Genomic DNA, 24,474 nt, shown 5'->3' with positions numbered 1-24,474 from the left:
CACCAGCTGCCTGCAATTAGTGCAGGTTCACATCCCACCAGGCTCAAGGTTGACTCAGCCTTCCATCCTTCCCAGGTAGGTAAAATGAGGACCCAGATTGTTGGGGGCAATAAGCTGACTCTGTAATAATGCCTCTTGGGATGTGTGTGAAAGCCCTAACAAGCAGGCATATACATAGAATGAAGGCTACTGCTAAGCTTGTAAGCCGCCCTGAGTCTTCAGAGAAGGGCGGGATATAAATGTAATAAAAATAAATAAATAAATATATAAATAAAATATATTTAGAAATCATATGTCCATATATAACTCTCTAACCTATTTTCTTGCCTCCTCCAGTTCTAAGTTTCTCAGAGAGTTTAAAAGGAGTTCATCAGCTTTCCGTGTGCTCAGAAATGCCTCTTGGGGGGGTAGATGTCTTTCTCACGAGATGTATAATGCAAAGTTCTGCCCGCCGTTGAAATAAATAAGGAAACTTCTTACGACAAAACCGAAAATCACTGTTCGTGCCTCAGCGGCTTACCGAGCAATCTTCATTTCCTGTTCTTCAGCTGGAAAGTTTTGACTTTATTGGTCAAATAGAGAGGGCACTTTGAAATAAACTTTATTAGTCAAATAGACAGGGCACCTTGAAATAAAAAGTGTTATTTTTTCCCCCCCCACAGCCTAGTCCCATTAAGAAAGAACGTTCTCCGAGACCGCAGAGTTTTTGTCATTCTTCCAGTATTTCTCCCCAAGACAAAATGGCTCTTCCCGGTCTTAGCACTCCACGAGACAAACAGAGACTCTCCTACGGCGCCTTCCCACATCAGATTTTTGTCTCTGGCAGCATCGACTCGTCCACTTCGCCAACAGCAGTAGACGGGCCTCCGCTTCCTCCCAGAAACGCTGGAAAAGGTATTTGTTCAGCCATCTTGTGAGGGTTGCAGGAATGGGGCTTGAATTTATGTCCCCTTCCCTCCCAATTCTGTAGAAACTTACCGTTTGATTTTAGCTTTCTGGAAGAGGGTTTTCAAGTGGTGATGATGGGTAGTAGTTCGTTTCACTAGCTAGGCATATTTACAGAAGCGCAGAAAACCCTTTTTCCCTCTTTTTATGTATTTTATAAAGCTGAGTAACGTTTAGACAGGGCATTGCTGCGAAGCTATAAATTCCAAAATTTCCGGACAATGACTTATATAGGCAGGCATTAGTATTTTGCAATTATTGGAAAATGAGGCTGAATTTGCCACAGGTAGTCCTCGACTTACAACAGTTTGTTTAGTGACCATTCAAAGTTAACAACAGCACTGAAAAATGTGACTTATGACCATTTTTCAGTTAGAACCTTGCTAGCATTTGCAACCATCTGACAAGCAAAGTCTATGGGGGGAGCTGGATTCACTTAACAACCGTGTTACTAACTTGTCAACTGCAGTGACTCACTTAACAACTGTGGCAAGAAAGGTCGTAAAATGGGGCAAAACTCACTTAACAAATGTCTCACTTAGGAACAGAAATTTTGGGCTCAATTGTGGTCATAAGTCAAGGACTACCTTGGGGATGGAATAAAGGACAATTCTTTAGTATACTTAGAGGAATCATTCTGCTGGCACTAAATTCAAGCATTTTTGAAATAAAAATGAACGCTTGTGTTTAGAAACTTTTACACAAGAATTAACAAATACTCCTGGATGCTTTAATAGTATCAGGAATGGTCAGGATGTAGAACTTCCTAGCGGTATTTCTGCTTGAAATCTGCCGATTTTCTTATTCAATGATTTGAAAATCGGAGCTCCATCTTCTACTACATCTTAAGCAGAGAGTGACACATTTTTATTCCACACTAATCAGTGATTATATTATTGCCATTTTAAAATACAGCTGTTATGATCACCTTATATTTTTTTTTATATTTTTTAGGAAATTCTATGTAGTATGTACTACAAAAAATTCTATGTAGTATGTACTACAAAAATGTAGTATTTTTGTTCTTTGTAACTAGCAGATAATAGTTACAAATTACACTCAGTAATTTGAGTGATGCCATTTTTTAAAAAAAAAAATCCTGTTTTCACTATTACTTTGTAATGTGGAAGATGTGGGAATCTTTTCATGCATTATACAGACTTGTGGTTTGCTTAACAATTATGTATAAATAAGCCACAATTTGTCTTTCCCCTACACACTAAACCTTAGATTCTCGTTTTCAAGTGGCAGTAACCAGAATTGTACAGTATGCTAAGCAAAATCCAAACAAACCTCCTGATCAGTACTTTTTTTTGTAAAAGAAAAAGGTGCCGGAACTCACACATGTCATACAACCCACCTTGCCTACCCTACGAGGTTCCATCCAAAAATGGTGCTGGAACTCCGTTCTGAGCGTTCTATCAGAAAAAAAGCCCTGCTCCTGATAAATGTGTTGAATGTAAATTATATTTCTAAAGAGGTTTCGATTTTAGTTCTTAGAATATCCTCCATAATAAATCAATTGATTTTAAAGCAAAAAATGGTTTATGCTATCAATTATCTTCCAAGCTTTACTCAGGTAGATGGTAATCTAGTTTCTTAGTTTCTATTGTACTTACAGTTCAAACCAAATGGGTGCACAATTGCCTAAAAATGCCAAATAATATCAAAGTGATAAAATAATTTTAATATGAGTAGAGGAAATATTTTAAAGCTTGAATGTATAAATTCTTTTCAGACGAAATCTCATTGATTATAGTTAGGCTTAATTGGAGAATGATTGCATCAAATTGCTCTATATATCACTTAATGTGAAAAAAGTTAAATTATAATTTTTTATGTTTGGTTATTTGTAAATGCATAAATTCTGAGTCTTCAGTGCAAAATCTGAATGCCCTTGTGGACAAAAGATGCCAAGCTTAGTTAGCATAGACCCTATACTGGGGGAAAGCTTTTATGAAATATAAATGATTTTTAGAAACACTCCATACCTTGCAGTCTAAAGCAAAGGGAATCACAATTAGGATGGTGGATATTATGGTTTTTATGGTATCAGATCAATTCAGTATGAAATTTTAAAACAGTGGAGAATGAAAATAGAATGGAAATCTATTTAGTTTTGAAAATTTAATTATTATTTTTTACAGCAACTACAGATACAATTTCAAAAATATATCAGCTCTTATTTGAAATAAATGTTGGCGAATCTACCCTAAAGTAGATAAATTCCTTAGAGAATTGTTAATTTGCATCAAAACAGGAAGTGTGCTTGAACATCAGTGGCACCTAAGATTCTCAAAGCCTAAAAATATTCAGTGAACTATTATAATGACTATAAACTGAAGGCAGTTTTCTGTAATCTTTGACATGTAATAATAGCATTAGAACGCAGTGATAATAATAGTTTATGGATCAGCTGTTAGGCCATATCAGAATATAAAATATAAAACATAGAACAGTAATAATACCATATATTAAAAAGAGAATAAAAATATGTAAAAGAAAATGCGAGCCCTATTTCTATGTCACCTGTACAATTTACCACAATCTGTACTGCATATATAATTCTCAACTGTATTGTTTTTTTTCAAATGAAGGCCTGCATTATATATAATTTTTGGATTCTGACCACACACGAAAAGTGGATCTTTTAATATAAGATCCCAATAAGCCATACTTCTGTATAGGTGTTATATATTCTGTCTCTGGAGCACAAATATGATACATTCCAAGTTTTCGGAAGAACATTTTTAATGAGATTTCACATATAATTGAACAGAAGATTGAAGGTTTTCCCCCAGGGTTAGGTTTATTAAATATATTTGATAGCAGAACCAAATTTTTTTTGTAAAAATAAAAAAAATCAAATTTTTAACAGTCAAATTAATTATTGCTAAAGAGTGGAAATATCAAGGTAATATCTCAAGATATACAATATGATAAGATCTGTTCCATTGTATTGCCTGATAGTTCATTGCTTAATAATGAAAAGTAGCAAATCATTATTTTGTGAGGAAGAGCAGGATGTTTTATAGGAGATAAGGATCTTTGCAACAAACCTTATCAGAAATTAGGGAAACATTAAGCGTCAATTACATTTTCAGTGTAATTAAATGGAAAGCTTGTATGTTGCAAGGCAAAACGTCACCTTCAAAAAGATTTACTTTAAGTAATATTCATAGGTAATACAAGTAGTCCTCAATTTACAACCACAATTGAGCCCAAAATTTCTGTTGCTAAGCAAAACATTTGTTAAGTGACCTTTGCCCCATTTTACAACCTTTCTCACCACAGCTGTTAAGCGAATCACTGCAGTTGTTAAGTCAACAACACTGTTGTTAAATGAATCTGGCTTCTTCATTGACTTTGCTTGTCAGAAGGTCGCAAAAGGGGATCACGTGAGCCCGGGACAATTGCAACTGTCATAAATACATGCCAGTTGCCAAGCTTCTGAATTTTGATCACGTGACTATGGAGATGCTGCAACGGTTGTATGAAAAATGGCTGTAAAATGATTTTTCCCAGTGCCGTTGCAATTCTGAACAGTCAATAAATGAACTGTTGTAAGTTGAGGACTCCCTGTATCCCCAAATCTAACCTGAGAGCATTCTTGGAAAATAAAGTGGATACATGATACCAATCATCTCTTATCAGAGACCACTTAACTTTGCCTAGCAAATTTGAATCCTAGGCTTGGGTTCGAAAGAACTTTTTCGGACACATTTTAGCTAAATGAATCTTTACTGCAAACAAGGACAAAGAACTTTGTTGATTGCCTTTGCACGTGCTCCTATACCCGTGGTGATTCGAACCCGTAGCTTTACATCTTTTCCATTAATGAACCATCTTGGTTTATGGTGCTTGGTGCACCTGAAAGACTACATTAGGGCAACTGTAATCGTGTCCAACTATGACAGATACCTAAAAGATATGAATCCCCCCTTGCTTATCAGTTGATATATGCTCTCTCCCAAGATAAGATACCAATGGACACAGATTTAATTTAATTTAATTACTCAAATGGCATACATTATCTTTTCTTAAATAAAATTGTTTAATTTACAATGCAAAGAAACTTGTGATTACAATTAATAAGCATTCTTGCCTAAACTCACTCACACTCACGCTTCTTTATCAGGGTGCTAATCAAGCTTAATAGAATGAAGGGAGATATATGCTGTTTTGTTGCTTAGTATGCACACCATCAACAAATGAATAGTTTGATTAAATCTATTTAATTAATGTATTTGCTTATAATCCTACAGCTAGTTTTTTTCTAGAGGAATAATGAGTCAGCAAAAATATAAATAAGCTGAAATTAATATGAAAACAGACATCAGACATATAACAGTGTTGAAACGTATCTATTTTGAGACTAAAATTGTTCTATTAAAGATTACGTGATTCAATTCAAATCACGTTCAAGTAGATAAACGCATAATCAAGAGTATATTTCGCATTGATAAATCATTCACCTCGGCTTGTTAGTGTTTTGAACTTGAGATCTTTACTACATTAAAACTGTACTTTTGGCTGTTGACACAATTCTTTTAGATTTAACATTAGATATAATAAGTAAAATTATTACTTAGATTTATTCATTCTAACTTTGATGAATATTTTTATTGGTAAATAGTCAGATCTACTCTTAATCATATCTGTAAACCACCAACATTAATGAATGGGGTTTACCATAGTAATTAACTTATTCTACTGAGAAGACTCAATATAGCGGAGATTATTTTTGTGGGACGTAATCACCATTTAAATAATACACTCTTTGCTTTAGCTCTATTTCCAAAATTGAATGTTCCGCCCAGAGATGTTATTTTTGTTTAATATTTGTTTTTTCAGTGTATGAATATTTATATATTGCACCAGTTATTCTTAAGTACATTCACTGAAATCATGGATTTCAGTGTAATATAAGGCCCTTGATTTACGAATGAAGGCAAATGTACATGTCCCTGCATAATCCAATTGCAGGATCCAATCTGGATCGGTGACTGGGACCGGAGGTTTCGTCTTCCGAGCTTTCGGACTCATGCTGGACCCCATCCTGAGGGAACTTCCCTCATCAGAAGGTTTCACACATTCTGAGGTTCTCTTCAGGATGGACGCCGTCAGCTAGTGAGTCTGAAAGCTCAGGAAATTAAATCTCTGGTGACCGATCCAAATTGGGGTCAGTGGATTTACTTGGTATTGTATGTAAACTTCTCTTCCTGCATCTTAGGTTTCTTTGTGTTGCCTTCTCTCTGAAACTGTATGTATGTCTCTACATGTGCATCTATTTCTCCAATCGCAGTAATTGCTGGAAACATTAATAGTTGGAAAAGAATTTTGCTAAATTTTCCACTTTTTGGAATGGCCATTTGTTGTGGGGTTTTTTGTTTTTTTCACTCCTTTGCTGTATTTTTCCTGTTGTCTGATTTTGAGTTTCCCTTGTGCTGTATTGGTGTTAACCCATCTTTTGTGTTGATAAGAAGACATTTGTTTATCTCCACAGGTCCAACGTGCCCTCCTTCAACACTCCCATTAAGCACTCCAGCCTCTAGTGGCAGTTCCACCCTGTCTAAGAAGAAACCCCCTCCCCCACCCCCTGGACACAAAAGAACCCTATCAGACCCACCCAGCCCACAACCTCATGGGCCCCAGAATAAGGGCCAAATGTCTTGGGGTGAGTTACAATAATATTCATACTGATTTAGTTTCAATGCCTGTAGGGAAAGGACAGGTAGAGCCTGGGGGTGGAGTCAAGAGAGGAATCAGTCTGGAATCATTACATTCCCACAACTGGTCCAACTCCAGCTCCCCCTTGAATTCCATTAACTCTTATCGAATACCAATTTAGTGCTGTTGACTAAATTCTTGTGTATCGGCACAAGCAATATATCTTGGCACTCGGTCCTGATTCTTTGAGCCTAACAGTGCCCGATCCAACCATGATTAAGGAATTCTCACTATGATTTAGTATAGTGGGAGGTTTAAGTTGCCAGCTTGTAGGGAGTCCTAGCCCTTAGTGGTGTCCCATGTTATGGTTTGAACTTTGGGAAACATGATTTCTGTTGTTGCTTGGTGTGGTGTCTTGACAAATCTTACGTTACTGTGTGTCTGGAGTCCTTCAGCGTGGAAGAATAGAGAAACAAATGCAAAATGGAAAAGGTAAAGGTAAAAATAATGCCTAATATTTGAAAGTTCAAGACATGGTTGCAATTCTCTGCAACATGAGAACATGGTTGGTTATGATGTTTTAATTGAGCTGGAACCACTGGTTATAAATTAAATGCTCTTGCTGGAATTTTAGAGTTACTCCAAAGTTTTATAGCTCATTGTTGTTTTTTTTCTGAAACCTGTGATAGATAGGAAATTATGACCTCCTTGTAAAGCCAGGAAGTTTGTTAGAAAAACAGTCTTTGGATCAGTATGTATTTTGTGTTGGGAGATGACGTAATAGTAAGTTTTGAAGCATCCTAGGAAACCTTTTGAAGCTGTTGTCATCCAACTGTTGACCTCCCTCTAACATATTAATTTTGTGTTCTGCGGAAAATGGTTTAAATTAGCATTTTATGGTGCTAAAAAAAGAGATAATAAAAACAGTATGCTTCAGTTATAGTTTCAGAACATTTCAGAGGACTAAAACGTTTAATTGATTAAGTTGTGATTCCCTGCATTAGGCTATCTGTTTTTAATTTTAGCTTTAAAAAAGGTTTAAGGATTGTTTGAACTACATACTTTGTTGTGAATGGTTTTGAATCAACAGCATAAACATTTATGCTGATTTATGTCCAACATTTTAAAAAGTCTAAAGGACCACTAAAATTTAATAGAAATGGAACATTGATTCAAAACAGAGTGAAAGCTGAAATTTGTAAACAGTGGAGCTGTAGATGAATAGACTTTCTATCAGCTTAAAAATCAAATCTTAATCTTTTTATAAGGCTATCAACAGTTGCTACATATTCAAAGTGCCTTATACATCAGCGCAGGTGACATATAATGATAGCCAAATATATTTCTAGATTTATACAGAATATAGTTCTAATTCCTGAAGTGCAAAAAAAGCTAAACAGGAATCTACTGAATTCTATATTGTTTGACTACCAAGTTATATTTATTTATAGCCCACCTTTATTATTTTTTAAAACATAACTCAAGATGGCGAGCATATCTAACCCTCCTCCTCCTATTTTTCCCACAACAACAACCCTGTGAGGTGTGTTGGGCTGAGAGAGAGAGATTGGCTCAAAGTAACCCGGATGACTTTCATGCCTAAAGTGGAACTACAACTCACAGTCTCCTGGTAATTGGCCCAAAGTCACTCAGCTGGCTTTCATGCCTAAGGTCGGACTAGAATTTTCTGTCTCCTGGTGATTGGCTCAGAGTCACCCAGCCAGCTTTCATGGCTAAGGTGGAATTTGAACTCATGGTCTCCCACTTTCTAGCCTGGTGCCTTAACCCCTAGATCAAACCTGAGCATAATTAAACAGCAGAAGATCAAAAATAAATTAACAATAAATTACAACACAGCGTCTGAGTCTGTAGCAGCCGTGACATGTGAGGGGAAGAATGGCATACACAGATATTGTATTGTGCATTTTATTTGGTGTTAGTGTATCTGCAGTTTTCATGTGATGAATGAGATCACCTGTACCGTATTTTCCGGCGTATAAGACGACTGGGCGTATAAGACGACCCCCTACATTTCCTGTTAAATTATAGGGTTTGGGCTATACTTGCCGTATAAGACTACCCCTCTTCCAACGCACACCAAATAAAAATTAAAAAACATCAGATTTGATTTTAATATGGTAATTTTAATTCAAATGCTTATGACATGCAGGTACTTAGTAGGAAAACTGTCACTTATAAACATAAGGCTGTTTGTCATCAAACATGTAAACATAAAACAGTGTAAGTCGATTAAACTTTTCCTAATTCACTCTAAAGCTTTCCCTGTGCAGACCAAATGGGAGATCTGTTCCAGGTTTTCCAGGCAACCCGCCCAGTTCCTGAGTCAAATGTGTCCTTAGAGCTAAGCAGCTGCTCTGACTGCTGCATTCCCCACCTGCCTTTCAAGTTGGGATAGACTGCAGCTGCTCTTCAACTTTAGAACGAAAGACGCCCAGACCCCAGCCTGTAAAAAATCACAGACTGCAGCTTCTTCTCCAATTGGTCCCATTTTCCCTGCGCAGACCAAATGGGAGATCCGCTCCAGGTTTTCCAGCCAGCCATGTCCCTAAACTTTCAGCACCCGGCATATAAGACTACCCCTGACTTTTGAGAAGATTTTCATGGGTTAAAAAGTCGTCTTATACGCCAGAAAATACGGTATTTTGTCTGTTTTTATTACCTTAGTTGTTTGTAATTTTTTTGAGTATGCCGTGAATTTTAAGTAACCTTTTCATTAAAAAAGGAGGAATATGTACAAGATGAGTTTCAACACCTTCTAGAGAGGTTCTTGAAAGTTTGTGAACCCTTTTAATTTTGTGAATAATTTCAATATTTGTGCATAAACATGAGTTAAAACGTTCTCCACAGAAGTCCTAAAACTAGATAAAGAGAACAGAGATATGTACTTTGCATCATCTTCCTTAATAAGTAAATTAAAATATAACATTTTTAACTGGTATAATTTTGTTCTCTTCCTTTAGGGCTTGGGTGGAGAACAGATCAAGCTTTAGGTCATATTCATAGAGTAATATTGAGAATTCAAAAGGGTTCACAACCTTTTAAGCACTAGTATATACCTTTCCTATCCCTAATATTCTGGAGTATTCAGCTTTCTTGTCAACGTTTATAACTGTTAAGACCATTTTCTTTAAGAGTTTCTCTCTGTATCATCTTTTAGTAGTTCCATGCATTTTGACTGGTCTGAATCTCTTGAGATCTCCCTATTCTGATTTCCACTCTTGGCTTTCCAGATTATGAGAGCGTTGATGGAGAAAAAGGTTACAGTTTTAGACAGCCTAAATCAGGTTAGGAAGCAGGGAAAGTGGTGTGCATTTCTAGTACTTCTTCTGGATAATTTGCCTCCAAAAACCATTTTTATTTACAGCATCCAAGGCTAGCTCCAAAGCCCACTGGAGCTGGGCAACCTATAAATCAATCAAGTGATCAATCAATAGAGAACGTTTGCTTTGGAGGTCTAGCCATCCTTGGCCAATGCGAAATGTATCAGAATCAAATACATTTTTTCTCTCTGAAAGTTTGAACACGTTGCTTGTAGCAGGTCTAGTGAAAGAGAAATAAAGACTTTGTGAATAGAAGGTGATTGGGGGCTGTGTAATCCCAGGAGCAGGCATACAGTATTTGATTGAAGGAGTTGCCAGTGGGTGCAGTGTATGTGATAGAGATAGAGACAGAGACAGACAGACAGACAGATACATACATCCATACACACACATATGAAAGAGAAAGAGATAGATAGATAGATAGATAGATAGATAGATAGATAGATAGATAGATAGATAGATAGATAGATAGATAGATAGATAGATATGGTAGGCAGAGATGATGATGGATATGATATATATTGATGATAGATAAACAGATTCTGAGATGCAGTCGGTACTGAATGATGTAGATGAAATTGAGTTTGACATTAGGTTGAATTGACTGTTTCATTTTGAATATTCCTATACATCAAGGTTTCATTTGCCTTCTCATAGATTGATTGGATATTGGTTCAGGAGTGAAGACTATAGATGGTGAGACAGCCCATGCTTTCCCTATCAAAGATCTTAGATTCAGACCTTGAAAAGCAGCTGACAGCATTGTAAACAATACTGAACTTAGTGGACTGAGTTTAAGGCAGCTTCCTAGGATCCTTAATTTGTAGGGCTTTTCTGCTGCTTTGGCGTATAACCACTGGCTGAAAGCTTCCAAGATTTCTGGTGCAAATGAGTCATTTCTCTCTTGTTCCCTTTTCTAGAGAATTGGGTGAAATGGCTTTTTTCTGTCACTTCAAGAAAGAATGGCTATTGGTAATATCTAGCCATGATGTCAAAGGACAGCTCCAAACACCACAACAATTGATGATAGATAAACAGATTCAGAGATGCAGTCGGTACTGAATGATGTAGATGAAATTGAGTTTGACATTAGGTTGAATTGACTGTTTCATTTTGAATATTCTTTCCTCATTAGCAGTCTGATTTTTATTGTATCAAATTACAGATAGTCCTTGACTTACAACCATTTGTTTAGTCATCGTTTGAATTTACAGCATCACTGAAAAAAGTGACTTATGACTGCTTTTCACTCTTAACGACTGTTGTAGCATCACCATGGTCACATGATCAAAATTTGGACACTTGGCAAACAGTTCATATTTATGGCGGTTGCTGTGTCCCGAGGTCGCACAATCACCTTTTGTGACCTTCTAACAAGCAAAGTCCATGGGGAAGCCAGGTTCAATTAACAACTGGGTTATTAAGCTAGCAACTGCAGTGATTCACATAATAACTGTGACAAGAAAGTTGTAAAATGGGCCAAAACTCACTTAACTGTCTTACTTGACATCATACATTTTGGGTTTAACTGTGGTCATAAGTCAAGGATTACCTGTAACGTTCTGGAAAGCCGTGCATCTTTCACTGAAATCATTATACATAAGAATATACGTCCAAAGCTTTATGCCATTTCTATGACGGATTCTAATCATTTAATGACATGGCTGCTACTTTAAACATTTTAATGTTCAATATTCTTACTTTTAGGTAATGATCTGGGCCCACCAGCCACCAAAACTGCGAACAAATTTGAAGGGATGTCTCAACAGTCAGGGTGAGATATTTATATGTTGATGTATATTTACTGTCATCACACAAGAATGTGAAAGCAGATATGATTTTCATGTTGTAGAGGATTTTACACACACACACACACACACACACACACACACACACACACACACACACACACACCTGCATTGATATCTCCTTTTCCTAGCTTCTTCTAGTGCAGACATGTCAAACCCAAGGCCTGGGGGCCGGATCCGGCCCGGGAAGTGGTTTCATGTGGCCCGCGAAGCCATCCTGGAAACAGTGAGGGAATGGCCCCCACTGCCTTGGCCCTGGCCCAAAGACCCTCCTTCTGCCAGAGACCCTCAGATCTGTCCCACTCCTGCCCAGGCCCCCATAGGCACCCTTGATGCCAACGATGTAGAGCTGGCCACGCCCACCCAGCAGGACATACGCACTCTAGCCATGCCCACCCAGTAGGTCACGCCCACCCTGGCCACACCCACCTGGCCCCCTGAGGGCAACCGCAATGCTGATGTGGCCCTCAATGAAATTGAGTTTGACACCCCTGTAATCTAGTGTTTGCACAGTTTGCGTTCAACGGTAGTCCTCAACTTAACAACCATTCGTTTAATAACGGCTCACAGTTACGATGGCCTGGGAAAAAGTGACTTGCGACCCATTCTTGAGTTTACAATTGTACCACCCCCACAGTCACATGATCACTTGGCAACCAATTCACATTTATGAAGGTTGCAGCGCCTTGTGGCCTCACGCTCGCAATTTGTGATTTTCCTTAACTGGCTTCCGACAAGTCCCATAAGGAAGAGGGATTCACCACACGGTTTGCTTGCGAGTGTGGTAACAATGACAGTAAGCACCTCTGTAAGATGTCCAGTCTGAAAAATGTTTATGTTGGCAATGCTGATGGATGCCTGTTGTTCTTAAATACGAGGCTTTTTTAAAAAAATAAATAAATATAGAATTTAACCTCTTGTGTCTTTTCTTCATCAGCACCGGGAGTGCTAAGACGGCCTTAGGGCCCCGAGTGCTTCCAAAACTACCTCAGAAAGGTAAGGCTGATAGTGGAAAAAAAGCTAAGCAGGGTCAGGCAAGGTTAGTCTTGGAATGGGAAACCGCAAGAATATCCCAGGGCTGTAAGTTAGATGAGGAGAAAAAAAAATACCATGAAAGAACTTCATTATTATTATTATTATTAAGAACTATCAAGATTGACTCAAGGGGGATTTTATGTCAGCATGTTAATATGCTGATAGGCTTTCACTTCAAAAGAAATAAAATTAAAAAACCCACCCTGGACAATCTAAGCTAGGATAGTGAATGAAGGTAGGAGACCTATAAAGTCTGCCTTTGATGTAGGCAGATTCCATGAATTTTTACTTCCAACCATCTTTCAGTGCAATTCAGTGTGTGTGTGTGTGTGTGTGTGTGTGTGTGTGTAAAATATGTGTAGAATTGCATTGAAAGATGGTTTGAAATAAAAATCCATGGAATCTGCTCTCCGTAATTCAACTACTTTAAGAGCCAGCCGTTGCAAGTATGCAACAAGTAGACTTTTGCCTTAAATTCTCTTCTTTACCTTCCGTTGTTTTGGGTTGGTTAAAATCGTTTTTCTATTTTCAGCTAACCTCTCTTCTCTCTTCTTCCCAGAGATGCTTTTTTCCAAAAGGCAACTGGACTTTTTTTTTTGTTTTTTTTTTCTTTGAAAAGGGGCTGCTTCTTATCCAAGAAACTTCTTCAGTTTCTATGAATCTTCCACGATGAGAAGCAAAATGTTTTCAAAGGAAAAAAAAAAGAAAAAGAAAATCCAATTGCCTTTTATTTATTTATTTATTTATTTTAATTCCATTTATATCCCGCCCTTCTCCGAAGACTCAGGGCGGCTTACAAGCTTAGCAGTAGCCTTCATCCTATGTATATGCCTGCTTATTAGGGCTTTCACATCCCCCCAAGCGGCATTATTACAAAGTCAGCTTAATTGCCCCCAACAATCTGGGTCCTTTTGGGGAAAAAAAACAACAAAAACCTTTGGGACAACCACGACCTGGATGTTTGAGAATCTCCATAGACTTTTCTCTCTTTTTACACACCTGTGCAAGAAAAAAATAATAAAAATAAAAGATTGTCCTATAGAAAAAGAAAGAGTAAACGAAAGAAACCACAGGTGTTCGTTCCCCCTGCCCCCCCCCCGTATACTGTATAGCATTTGGGCTTTTGAGACTGCATGTTTATCACTTCTGCTGCTGCTGTCAGCGGGTCCCAGTATAAATTAGTATATTGTGCCCAATAAAGTTGATACCGCCTGGTGCGCCAGTTGCGGCCCTATCTGGACCGGGATGCCTTGCGTACAGTCACTCATGCGCTCGTGACCTCTCGTCTGGACTACTGTAATGCTCTCTACATGGGGCTGCCCTTGAAGACCACTTGGAGGCTCCAACTGGTGCAGAATGCAGCCACGCGAGTTGTGTTGGGAGTCTCCCGATACTCCCATGTTACACATTGGCTGCCGGTTGCCCTCCAGGTGAGATTCAAGGTGTTGGTAATGACTTACAGAGCCCTACATGGCATGGGTCCGGATTACCTACGGCAGCACCTGCGGCCGGCGTCAACTTCCCTCCGTCCAGTGCGCTCCCACAGAGAGGGCCTCCTCAGGGTGCCTCCGATCAAAGAATGTCGATTGGTGGCCCCCAGGGGGAGGGCGTTCTCTGTGGGCGCGCCAGACCTGTGGAACCGCTTGCCGGTCGAGCTCCGCATGGCCCCCGACCTTCACTCCTTCCGGCGGGATCTAAAAACTTACTTATTTGAGCAATCTGGCCTGGTTTGATGGGTTTGGGGGTTGGGGTTTTAACATGGTTTTTAATTATTGTATATATCGGGCATAATATTTAATTGTTTTTTAACTTTTGTACTTTGTCTTTTAATATTTAGTGCCCTGTACACCGCCCTGAGTCCTTCGGGAGAAGGGCGGTATAAAAGTTTAATAAATATAAATATAAATATAAAGTGGCGGTGGTAAAACTGCAATGGAGACAGACGGGATTTGTTTTCCCCGAAAACAGGGAAGGAAAAGCAAAAGGCTTCATCGGAAATTCTCTCACTGTTTTTGTTTTTCGTTTCAGTGGCGTTACGAAAAATAGAAACAATTCATCTCCCTTCGCTGGATAAATCCAGCCACCAATCTGAAACTTTTCAAAAGTCCGCTTCACTTTGTATCGATCTGCCCCAGAAACTCCAGCCTGCAGATTTAGCCCCCAAGCCAGGAGAATTACCCCCAAAACCCCAACTGGGGGACCTGCCTCCCAAACCCCAACTAGCAGACTTACCTCCCAAACCCCAAATGAAGGATCTCCCTCCAAAGCCACAACTAGGAGAAACTTTGGCAAAATCTCCTGGTGGGGAGATATCCTCCCGATCTCAGCCCTCTGAGGCCAATCAGAAATCGCCCAATATGGATCTTTCCCCAAAGATACAATTGAAAGAGATTGTCCAGAAACAAGCATCTGAAGAGTCTGGAGATACAACTCCTGGATCAGCGGAAACCCCTGTGCCACTTCCTAGAAAAATAAACATGGTAGGTCTGTTTCCGATGTTATGGCTCCATACTGTTGTGGTGATGATGATGAAGGATGGATGATAATGTCCATTTAGTCATGTCCAACTCTTGGTGATTCTATAGGCTAGGCCAGGGGTAGGCAACTTTGGCTCTTTTATGACTCGTGGACTTCAACTCCCAGAATTCCTCAGCCAGCCACGCTGAGGGGAAAGGGAGAGGTTTCCATGCTTAGTAGCCATGCTGGCTCAGGAATTCTGGGAGTTGAAGTCCACGAGTCATAAAAGAGCCAAAGTTGCCTACCCCTGGGCTAGATCTTTCCTTGTCTTTCAATCTTGCACTAATTCCTTGCTCTATCCTCTGGCTGGTGTCACCTTTGATGGTGCCATACAGGTAGTCTTTGACTTACAAGATTCCATTTAGTGACTATTACAAGTTACAACAGCACTGCAAAAAATGGCTTATGAGCATTTTCCACTTATGACCATTGTAGCACCCCCCCATGGTCGAGTAAATTAAAATTCAGACACTTGGAAACCGGCTCATACTTATGACGGCTGCAATGTCCCCGGGTCATGTGATCCCCTTTTGTGACCTTCTGACAAAGTCAATGGGGAAGCCAGATTTGCTTAACAACCCTGTTATTGCAGTGGTTCACTTAACAACTGTGGCAAGAAAGGTCGTAAAAATGGGAAACTCACTGAACAGCTGTCTCACTTAGCAACAGAGGTTTTGGACTCCATTGTGGTCGTAAGGCGAGCACTACCTGTAATCGTAAAACAAAGAGGCAAGCAGATGCTTAGCAGGACTAATTATTCTCCAGATTTGTACATCTCCAGGCACAAGTATGTTGATTGGTTTAACACAATTATTGGCATTTCTGTGAATTCAGCGTTTCAGAAATACACCTGCACGTGATAAATTATACCTATAAAATGTAGTGGTGTTGAGAGCAGGAAATCGTTAGGTTTCTAGATGGTCAGTAAAACAAGGATTATTATGCTTTATCCCTGTTCTGAAAGAGACAATTGCATCATCAAGTGGAAAGATTTTGCCAACTCCTTACTCACAAGTGGACCGGCCTTATCTCTGTGGCCTAGAAATCTGCCCTAGGTTTTCTGACTGCAGCTGAATAGGCTCATTGGTCTCGTAGTCGGGTCTATGGCAATGCGGCACGGCCAGCTCGCCGTGGGACAAGAGTTACACTAATATCAAAGAAATGGTAGAATAGAACCGTTCAAGAAAGGATGCAAAAGGAGGGACAGGATTGAAATGTGAAGGGCAAAAATTAAAATATTTTTTTAATTTATTTTAAATAATTAAGCAGAATTGTTAAATTGTCCCACAGAGTAGTCCTGTCGTGCGTTGGCCCTGGAGAGTTGTCCCACGGCACGTTGGCTGTGGTGTGTTGTCCCGTGGCGAGTTGTCCTGTGGCATGTTGGCCATGGCGAGTTTTCCAGTGGTGAGTTGTCCCATGGTGCATCGGCCATGGCGAGTTGTCCCGTGGCATATCGTCCCATGAAATGTGTCCCATGGTGAGCTGTCTCATGATGCATTGGCTGTGATGTGTTGTCCCGTGGCAAGTTGTCCCATGTTAGCTGTGGTGAATTGTCCTGCGGCACTTTGGCCGTGGCATGTCCCATGGTGAGTTGTCCCATGGTACGTGGCCATCGTGTGTTGTCCCGTAGTGTGCCGTACCATGGCGCATTGGCCATGGCGTGTTGCCCCATATGTTGTACCATGGCGCATTGGCCGTGGTGAGTTGTCCTGTGGCATGTGTCCCATGGCGTGTTGTCCTGTGGCACATTGGCTGTGACATGTCCCATGGCATGTTATCCCATGGTGAGTTGTCCCGTGGCGAGTTGTCCCTCGTCTCATGGTGAGTTGTCCCGTAGTGTGTTGTCCATGGCAAGTTCTCCCGTGGCACATTGTCCATGGCATGTTGTCTTCTGGCAAATTGCTTTGTGGTGCATTGGCCACGAGCTGGCTATGGTGAATTGTTCCATGGCACATTGGCATGGCAAGTTCTTCCGTGGCGTGTTGGCTGTGGCAGGTTGTCCCATTCCGCTTACAATTAGCAACCTAAAGGATGAATGACACATCTTTTTTCCATCTTAGCTAAAATGATATACTTGATTCTTTTTGTTCTTCAGGGAAAGAATAAAGTCAGGAGGGTGAAGACAATCTACGATTGCCAAGCAGATAATGACGATGAGCTTACATTTGTAGAAGGCGAAATTATTATCGTAACAGGAGAGGAGGATCAAGAGTGGTGGGTAGGTATTTTTCTACTTTTAACAGTTTAAATAAAACAAAGGATATAGTACATATCAGTATGCAGGTCATCCTCACATAACAGCAGTAATAGGGAGAAAAATTTCCATCACTAAGCAACCTGGCCATAAAGCATAACATCACACAATTACATTGTTTTGCGATGAAAATTCCAGCACTTCTGGCTGCTGTCATTAAGTAAAACACGGTAGGTCATTAAGGGAGGATGTCACATATGATCACCATTTTTGACCTCCTGCCGGTTTCCCTACTGATGTGCTCGTAGGAAGCTGTGAGGGAAAATCACATATGGCAATTGGAGGGTCACACGGATGCTGTGATGTTGTTTAGTGCAGGGCCTTATACAACTGTAGTTGGCCGTTTTACATGATTGCTTCTGGAAACATAAATCTAGGGCAGGGCTTTTCAACCAGTGGTACGGGTACCACCTGTGGTACATTGGCACCTGGCAGGTGGTACGCAAGCATCCTAGACAAGTGGTAGCGGGGGGAGGGGAATGAGCTGCACCAGTGGCAGCACCGCACAAGCCTGAGCGAGAGACAGCTGGAGCTGCAGGGCTGTCAGGGCTCAGCGGAAGCACCAGGATCAGCGCCAGGATCCAGCTGGAGCTCGGTGCTGATCCCAGTGCTTCTGCTGAGCCTACAAGAAGCGCCGATCAGCTGGAATGTTGCAGCATCTCCAGGGTCTTGTGATTTACATTCAGATGCTTGGCAACTGATTCATATTTATGACAGTCACAGCGTCCCAGGGTCATGTGAAGTGACCAAAACCTGCTGCAACCACCCAGCAGACAGTGGGGGGCAATAAAAACCAAACACCCCCTCCACCCCATCCCCGCTGCTAATCCTCAACAGAAATGCTCACAACAATGAAAACCTCAGACAGGAGGAAGAGCGCAGGCAGGCAGGCAGGCAGGTGTCTTGCTCAGCTGTGGCTTGGGCACTTTTTTCAGTGCCATTGTAACTTCGAACAGTCACTAAGCGAACTGTTGTAAGTCGAGGACTACCTGTACTTCATCACTTTTTTTCCTTTTTTGGTCATCAAGTTTTTGACCCCTTGCTAGGCGACTGGTGGTACTCGGATGTTGCCATATCCTAAAAGTGGTGCTATGGGTGAAAAAGTTGAAAAGCCGCGATCTAGGGGTTTGCACGGCCCCTGGAAATTTAACACAAACCCCATTATTAATTCACTTTGTAATGTTTATATTTGCCAAACCTTGTCAGTCCCTTAACGACTGCGTCATGAAAGGTTGTACCATGGGGCAAAATTCACTTTTGACAACTGCCTCGCTTAGCCACAGAAATGGACTCAATTGGGGTTGTAAGGTGAGGACTACTTGTTCACACGGTGGAGGCCTCTCGAAAGCTTCCTCCTCCCGAGAATGCCTCCTGCCAAATGATGCCTGACACCTTGCTCTTCTCTTTGCAGATCGGCCATATTGAAGGGAAGCCAGAACGGAAAGGGGTCTTCCCCGTCTCCTTCGTCCACATTTTATCAGACTAAATCCAATCGGAAACTTAAGTATTGCACATTGTTCCTGCAAGTCAGGCTTTAAGCACGAAGCAAAACAGCTGCTGCATCCCTGTAATTCTGTGCATAATTGTGGATATTGATGTATATATATATAACTGCTGTTAACAAGACAAGAACACGGTCCTGCCCGTATGAGGGACTCAAACCTGTATTGTATATAGAAGGTGTTTCTTTGCCATTGCCAGTATTATGGTCATTGTTGAAGCTGGCATGCCTTACTGGGTTGCTCAAGCCATTCTTGGCATCAAGCACTTAATTTTTTTTTTGTCTCTGTGTGTGTGTGAACTGCCAGCTTTCTAAATAAACTGTTAGTTCCCATTCAGTCCTATTCAGCTGTACAGAATTTACCGTTCGTAGTAATACATCAGTATTCTCAAAGTAGGTAGCTAGCAGCGTTTCCCTTTCTCCCCACCCACCCCAAAGGAACAGCTGGTGTCAGTTGGCAACCCCCCCCTTCCTTGGTATCCATCCATCCATCCAACCAACGAAAATATGCACTAATGCTACAGGTAAAACCAGTAGAATTGTTGTGGTGCATTAAGCCACATGTTCATGTTTGTATTGTGTAACTGCAGTCTCTTCCTGTGCTCTTTTACCTCACTCGGCTCCATCTCAGAAGTCTTTAATAAAAATTATTCAGCCTCGCAAAGAAAGCCACAGGAAACTCCTGGCTGGAGGTTTTCTTTCAGGATCTCAGTATAAAGCACATTCCTACTGCGCGCATGGCTTCTTCATATTTCTGCTTATAGTCTCTGTTCAGGCAAGAACTTAAGTGACATTGGTCAGCTTGTGTTTCCAGTTTCAAATAGGGTAGCTTTGGAGTGATCTCCTTACCATCCAGATCAAAATGTCAACTGATCAGAGTATTAGCTGGCTGTCTAATTCGTTCACTAAGCTATTGGGGGATTTCAACCTTCATTCCACCTAAGCCATATTCAGTCACAATATGGCTATTGTATTACTGCCTGGAGAACTCAAAATCGTTAGCGAAACAATTAAAAAAATATCCTTTCCTGAAAAATAGCTGCTGTTTGAGAAGCCACAGGAACATCTGGAAGTAGTTTGCTTGCCTAAACTGAACAATGCCAAGAGTCTGGCAGCCACAATGTTAACAATGTAGGAAGGACCTGTTTGGACCTGTGATTATTAAGACTGCTAAAATATTATGACTGCAACTTCGATTCATTTTTTTTCCAATCAAGGTAGTAAGGGCATAATTCCTTTCGGCTACGTATTTATTTGTTAAGACTGCATGCCTCAAACACAGTTTGGAAGAAGGCTTCAGACTTTGCACAATAGCCACACCTCTCTGCTACACAATTAGGTGTTCTCTGAAATTTCTGCAAAACCTGAAAAAAAGTGCCACTCCTTGCAGTTTAAGGAGCTGATCCCTTAAAGTAATAGTACATTTTTTTTAATATAGATTTGCATGGAAGCCTACAAAAGGTATCTGATAAACAGCAGAGAATTGCTGGGCCAAAGCACTTCTTCCTAAACATTTTCAGAATAGATAAAACCTTTTGGGAGGGACAAATGGATAGAGCTAGTGTTTTGTTACATATTTTGCAGTTTTACTGGGCAGAAACTGGTTAAAAAAAACTACTTTGCCAATAGACCAAGTTTCACTTCCTCTAGAGCAGTCTGTTGAAATTCCATCTCAAAACAATTCATTTCACTCCAAGCACTGAGCTCCAATTAATTACATGTTAAATCAAATAAACTTGAGTTTTGCAACACATCCATAGCCAAAGCAATATGGACCTGTTGTTTTGGTTTTTTTTTAAAAAAAAACCCTCATTGTTTGGTTAACATACAAAATGCAATCAGTTTAAGAACTCTTAACATGAAAGAAAGCAAAGCATTTATCAGCTCTTATTGCAAAGTGACTTTTCAAACCGTTGCTTTGTCTGGGTCACCTACATTTTGTTCAAAGGTATAAGATGAATGAGTGAACCTGTTTGCAAACATTCCAGCTTAAGCTGTTTATATAAATGCTAGAACAAAAATGACTTAGCATTCCATATTGCTTGTTAAGCATCCTTCCAGTGCATTAAAGGAGAAAACTCATCCACTTTGTCAACTGTCTTTTAAAACAAACTCAAAATCCACGTTTAAAAAAAAAGATAAAAGTGAACCTATAAAGATGTGTAAAATGATGTAGAGTCAAATGTCTATTATTTTGTAAGCTTTTTGAAGTAGCATATGGATTTTTTAAATAAAATGAGTTCCATCGGGAACCAAGAGCTGACTATTTGATTTAGAGTCCATAGGCGAATTAAGATGCAATGTATGATATATAGGTTGAGTTTAAGTACAAGGGTTCTTATTTAAACTCAGAGCCACTATCTGCAATTTTGTACATTTCATGATATATTTGGAAAGCCTGCTTGTTTTTTGGAGTTTTTTTTTTCTCCCAGGGAGGGAAGTATGTTCTGGAAACGATGTGTTATCTTACTGTTGAACAGCAATTGCTATTTATTTTTTTATGACATACTGCAACCACCTGTAGAAGAAAAACAGATCTTATAGTACTAGTTGATACTGAAATCTCCTTTGAATGTTACAATCATCATCCTACACAAGTACACTTGTCTCCTTATGTGTTTAATGTGACCGTTCGAGTACTGTATGTGTTAATTTCTACTTTTTTAATATTTAAAATTGCTTTTAAATAAATGTATTCAGTTGATTCCAGACCTTCTGAATGGCCTTTTATCAACCAGAGCTTTCTGCAAGAGGAAATAGATCGGAATTAAGTCACAATAGAGTAGGCCTGCACTGATAACAGAAGGGACCTTGGAGGACTTCTAGTCCAACCCTGTACCATTTCAGACATACGGTTTTCCAGTCTCTTCTTAAAAGCCTCCAGTGTCGAGCACCCACAACTTCTGGAGGAAAGTCGTTCCATTGATTAATTGTTCTGTCAGGAAATTCCTCCTTAGTTCTAGTTGCTTCTGTCCTTGATTAGTTTCCATTCATTGTTTCTTGTTTTGCCTTCCGGTGCTTTGGAAAATATGTTGACACCCACCCCACCTTCTTTGTTGCAGCCACTTAAGGTATTGGAATATTGATATCATGTCGCCCCATTCCTTCTTTTCACTAGACGAGACAAACCCAATTCCCGCAACCGTTCTTCATATATTTTAGCCTCCAGGCCCCTAATCATCATTGTTGCTCCTCTCTGCATTCTTTCACTCAAATTTACCACCCCTTTGCAGCAAGTAAAGCCCTCCTGTTTTTCTTTTTCTTTCCCCAAATCAGGAAGGGAATCCAGAGGTGTAAGCTCCACAGAAAAGTTAAAAGCCCGCAGGCAAAAGCAAACTATTTTTGAGTTGTTGCCAAGAAAATAATACACCAACTCACCTTAAACAAGACTTCAGCTTCCTTCACTGGCATATACATACATACACACACACACACACACATACATAGATACGTATATGCATAGATGAAGGGACGCGGTGGCTCAGTGGGTTAGGACGCTGAGCTTGTCGATCAGAAGGTTGGCAGTTTGGCGGGTCGAATCCCGAGTGCCGTGTAACAGAGTGAGCGCCTGTTACTCGTCCCAGCTTCTGCCAACCTAGCAGTTCGAAAGCACATAAAAATGCAAGTAGAAAAATAGGTACTACTATGGTGGGAAGGTAACAGCGTTCTGTGCGCCTTTGGTGTCTAGTCATGCCGGCCACATGACCACGGAGACGTCCTCGGACAAGCACTGGCTCTTCGGCTTTGAAACAGAGATGAGCACTGGCCCCTAGAGGCGGAAACGACTAGCACGCATGTGCGGGGGAACCTTTACTTTTACCTTTATGCATAGATGCATGTATGTATCTGTAGATGCATGTATGTATCAAAACCAGAGTACTCAAAAGCATTTCCATGGAATCATTGAGCCCCCAGACCCAAAACATTCTGCTTTGAGAGAGCTGCTCCTCTCCGTTCAGATCCTAGCAGCATCCAGACTGTGGCCCAGCACTTCGGCTGCATTGCCCGTCTCTTGCCAGAGGCCAAGATGTCTAACTGGGTAGCATCAACTTACGGAGGGTATCAGATCTCATGCCAGCCATTGACCTCGCCAGTCATTTCGTACTAATGTTGAAAAGAAGTGGACAGAGCAGCGAGCCCCGAGGCCCTCCACAACGCAGAACTCTTTGGAGAGACCCCCTCCTCCCCAATCCAGTACTGGAATCCTACTTACTGTCTGTGCTGCCCCTCCTTGATTTTAGAGACCGTTCCCATGAACCTGTTCTGCTTCCATCCTGGTCTAGTAGCCAAATGAAAGCATTGCCTAGCAAGCTAACTTGAGATACTGTGGAATAAGTGGCGGGGTGTTTTGTCATTCTTGGGGTGGCCTTGTGGAAATGCCTTTTGACTCTTTCACTCATGTTATTTTTCCAAAACCCTGAAAATAGGGGTGGCGGATGAAAACCACAGAAGAGCCGAGCTCTATTCCTTTACAGATAGTCCTCCACTTACAGCCATTCATTTAGTGACCATTTAAAGTTACGATGACACTGAAAGAGTGACTTATGACCATTTTTCACACTTAGGACCGTTGCAGCATCCCCATGGTCCTGTGATCAAAAGTTCAGATGCTTGGCAACTGACTCATAAGACTTGGCAACTGACTCATAAAACTCATAAGACAGTTGCAGTGTCCTGGGGTGGTGGTCACGCCATCCTCTTTTGTGGTGTTCGGACAAGTCAAGTCAATGGGGAAGCCAGATTCACTTAGCAACCATGTGATTAACTCAACAACTGCAGTGATTCGCTTAGCAATGGTTACAAGAAAGGTCGTAAAATGGGACAAAATTAGCTTAACAACTGTCTCGCTTAGAAATTTTAGGCTCAATCATGGTCGTAAGTACTACCTGTATTTAAATACAAACAGCCTGCCATCGTGGCCAGTTGCAGTAAATCGTCAAATCTCCTGACTTCATAATAAAGCAAGGGCACCATCTAACCACGAACTTAAAAAAAAATAAATCCAAAAAAATGAATCATTGACGGTAGTCTTGCAAAAGAACCCTCAATTCTGTTAACAGGATCTGCTGCCTCCACATCTGTCTACTCCTTTTGCTAACATAAAGGTAAAGGTTCCCCCGCACATGCGTGCTAGTCGTTTCCGACTCTAGGGGCCAGTGCTCATCTCCGTTTCAAAGCCGAAGAGCCAGCGCTTGTCTGAGGACGTCTCCGTGGTCATGTGGCCGGCATGACTAGACGCCAAAGGCGCACGGAACGCTGTTACTTTCCCACCTTAGTGGTCCCTATTTTTCTACTTGCATTTTTACGTGCTTTCGAACTGCTAGGTTGGCAGAAGCTGGGACGAGTAACAGGCGCTCACTCTGTTACGCAGCACTCGGGATTCAATCCGCCAAACTGCCGACC

The 24,474-nt window shown here is 40.6% G+C and overlaps 1 protein-coding gene across 3 annotated transcripts in view; it reads left to right on the top strand.

Annotated features, from left to right (window-relative positions):
- ASAP1 (ArfGAP with SH3 domain, ankyrin repeat and PH domain 1) overlaps positions 1 to 21,780 on the top strand; it is a 107,198-nt gene extending 85,418 nt beyond the window's left edge. Inside the window, exons 23-29 of one of the 3 annotated variants that reach the window (XM_081323302.1) lie at positions 663 to 894; positions 6,452 to 6,622; positions 11,664 to 11,730; positions 12,702 to 12,760; positions 14,828 to 15,279; positions 17,412 to 17,530; positions 18,982 to 21,780. In XM_081323302.1, the coding sequence (XP_081179428.1) occupies positions 663 to 894; positions 6,452 to 6,622; positions 11,664 to 11,730; positions 12,702 to 12,760; positions 14,828 to 15,279; positions 17,412 to 17,530; position 18,982 (1,101 nt within the window). In that variant the 3' untranslated portion in view covers positions 18,983 to 21,780. Of the gene's footprint in view, positions 1 to 662; positions 895 to 6,451; positions 6,623 to 11,663; positions 11,731 to 12,701; positions 12,761 to 14,827; positions 15,280 to 17,411; positions 17,535 to 18,981 lie in introns of all 3 variants that reach the window. The other 2 variants (XM_081323301.1, XM_081323303.1) reach the window with 2 other exon arrangements.
- The last annotated feature ends 2,694 nt before the right edge of the window (positions 21,781 to 24,474 follow it).

The sequence above is a fragment of the Vipera berus genome (assembly GCF_964194415.1).
Source record: "Vipera berus genome assembly, chromosome: 3".
Taxonomy (NCBI): Eukaryota; Metazoa; Chordata; class Lepidosauria; order Squamata; family Viperidae; genus Vipera; species Vipera berus.
Note: the sequence above shows the minus strand (reverse complement) of the source record. Positions and strands in the feature narration are given on the sequence as shown.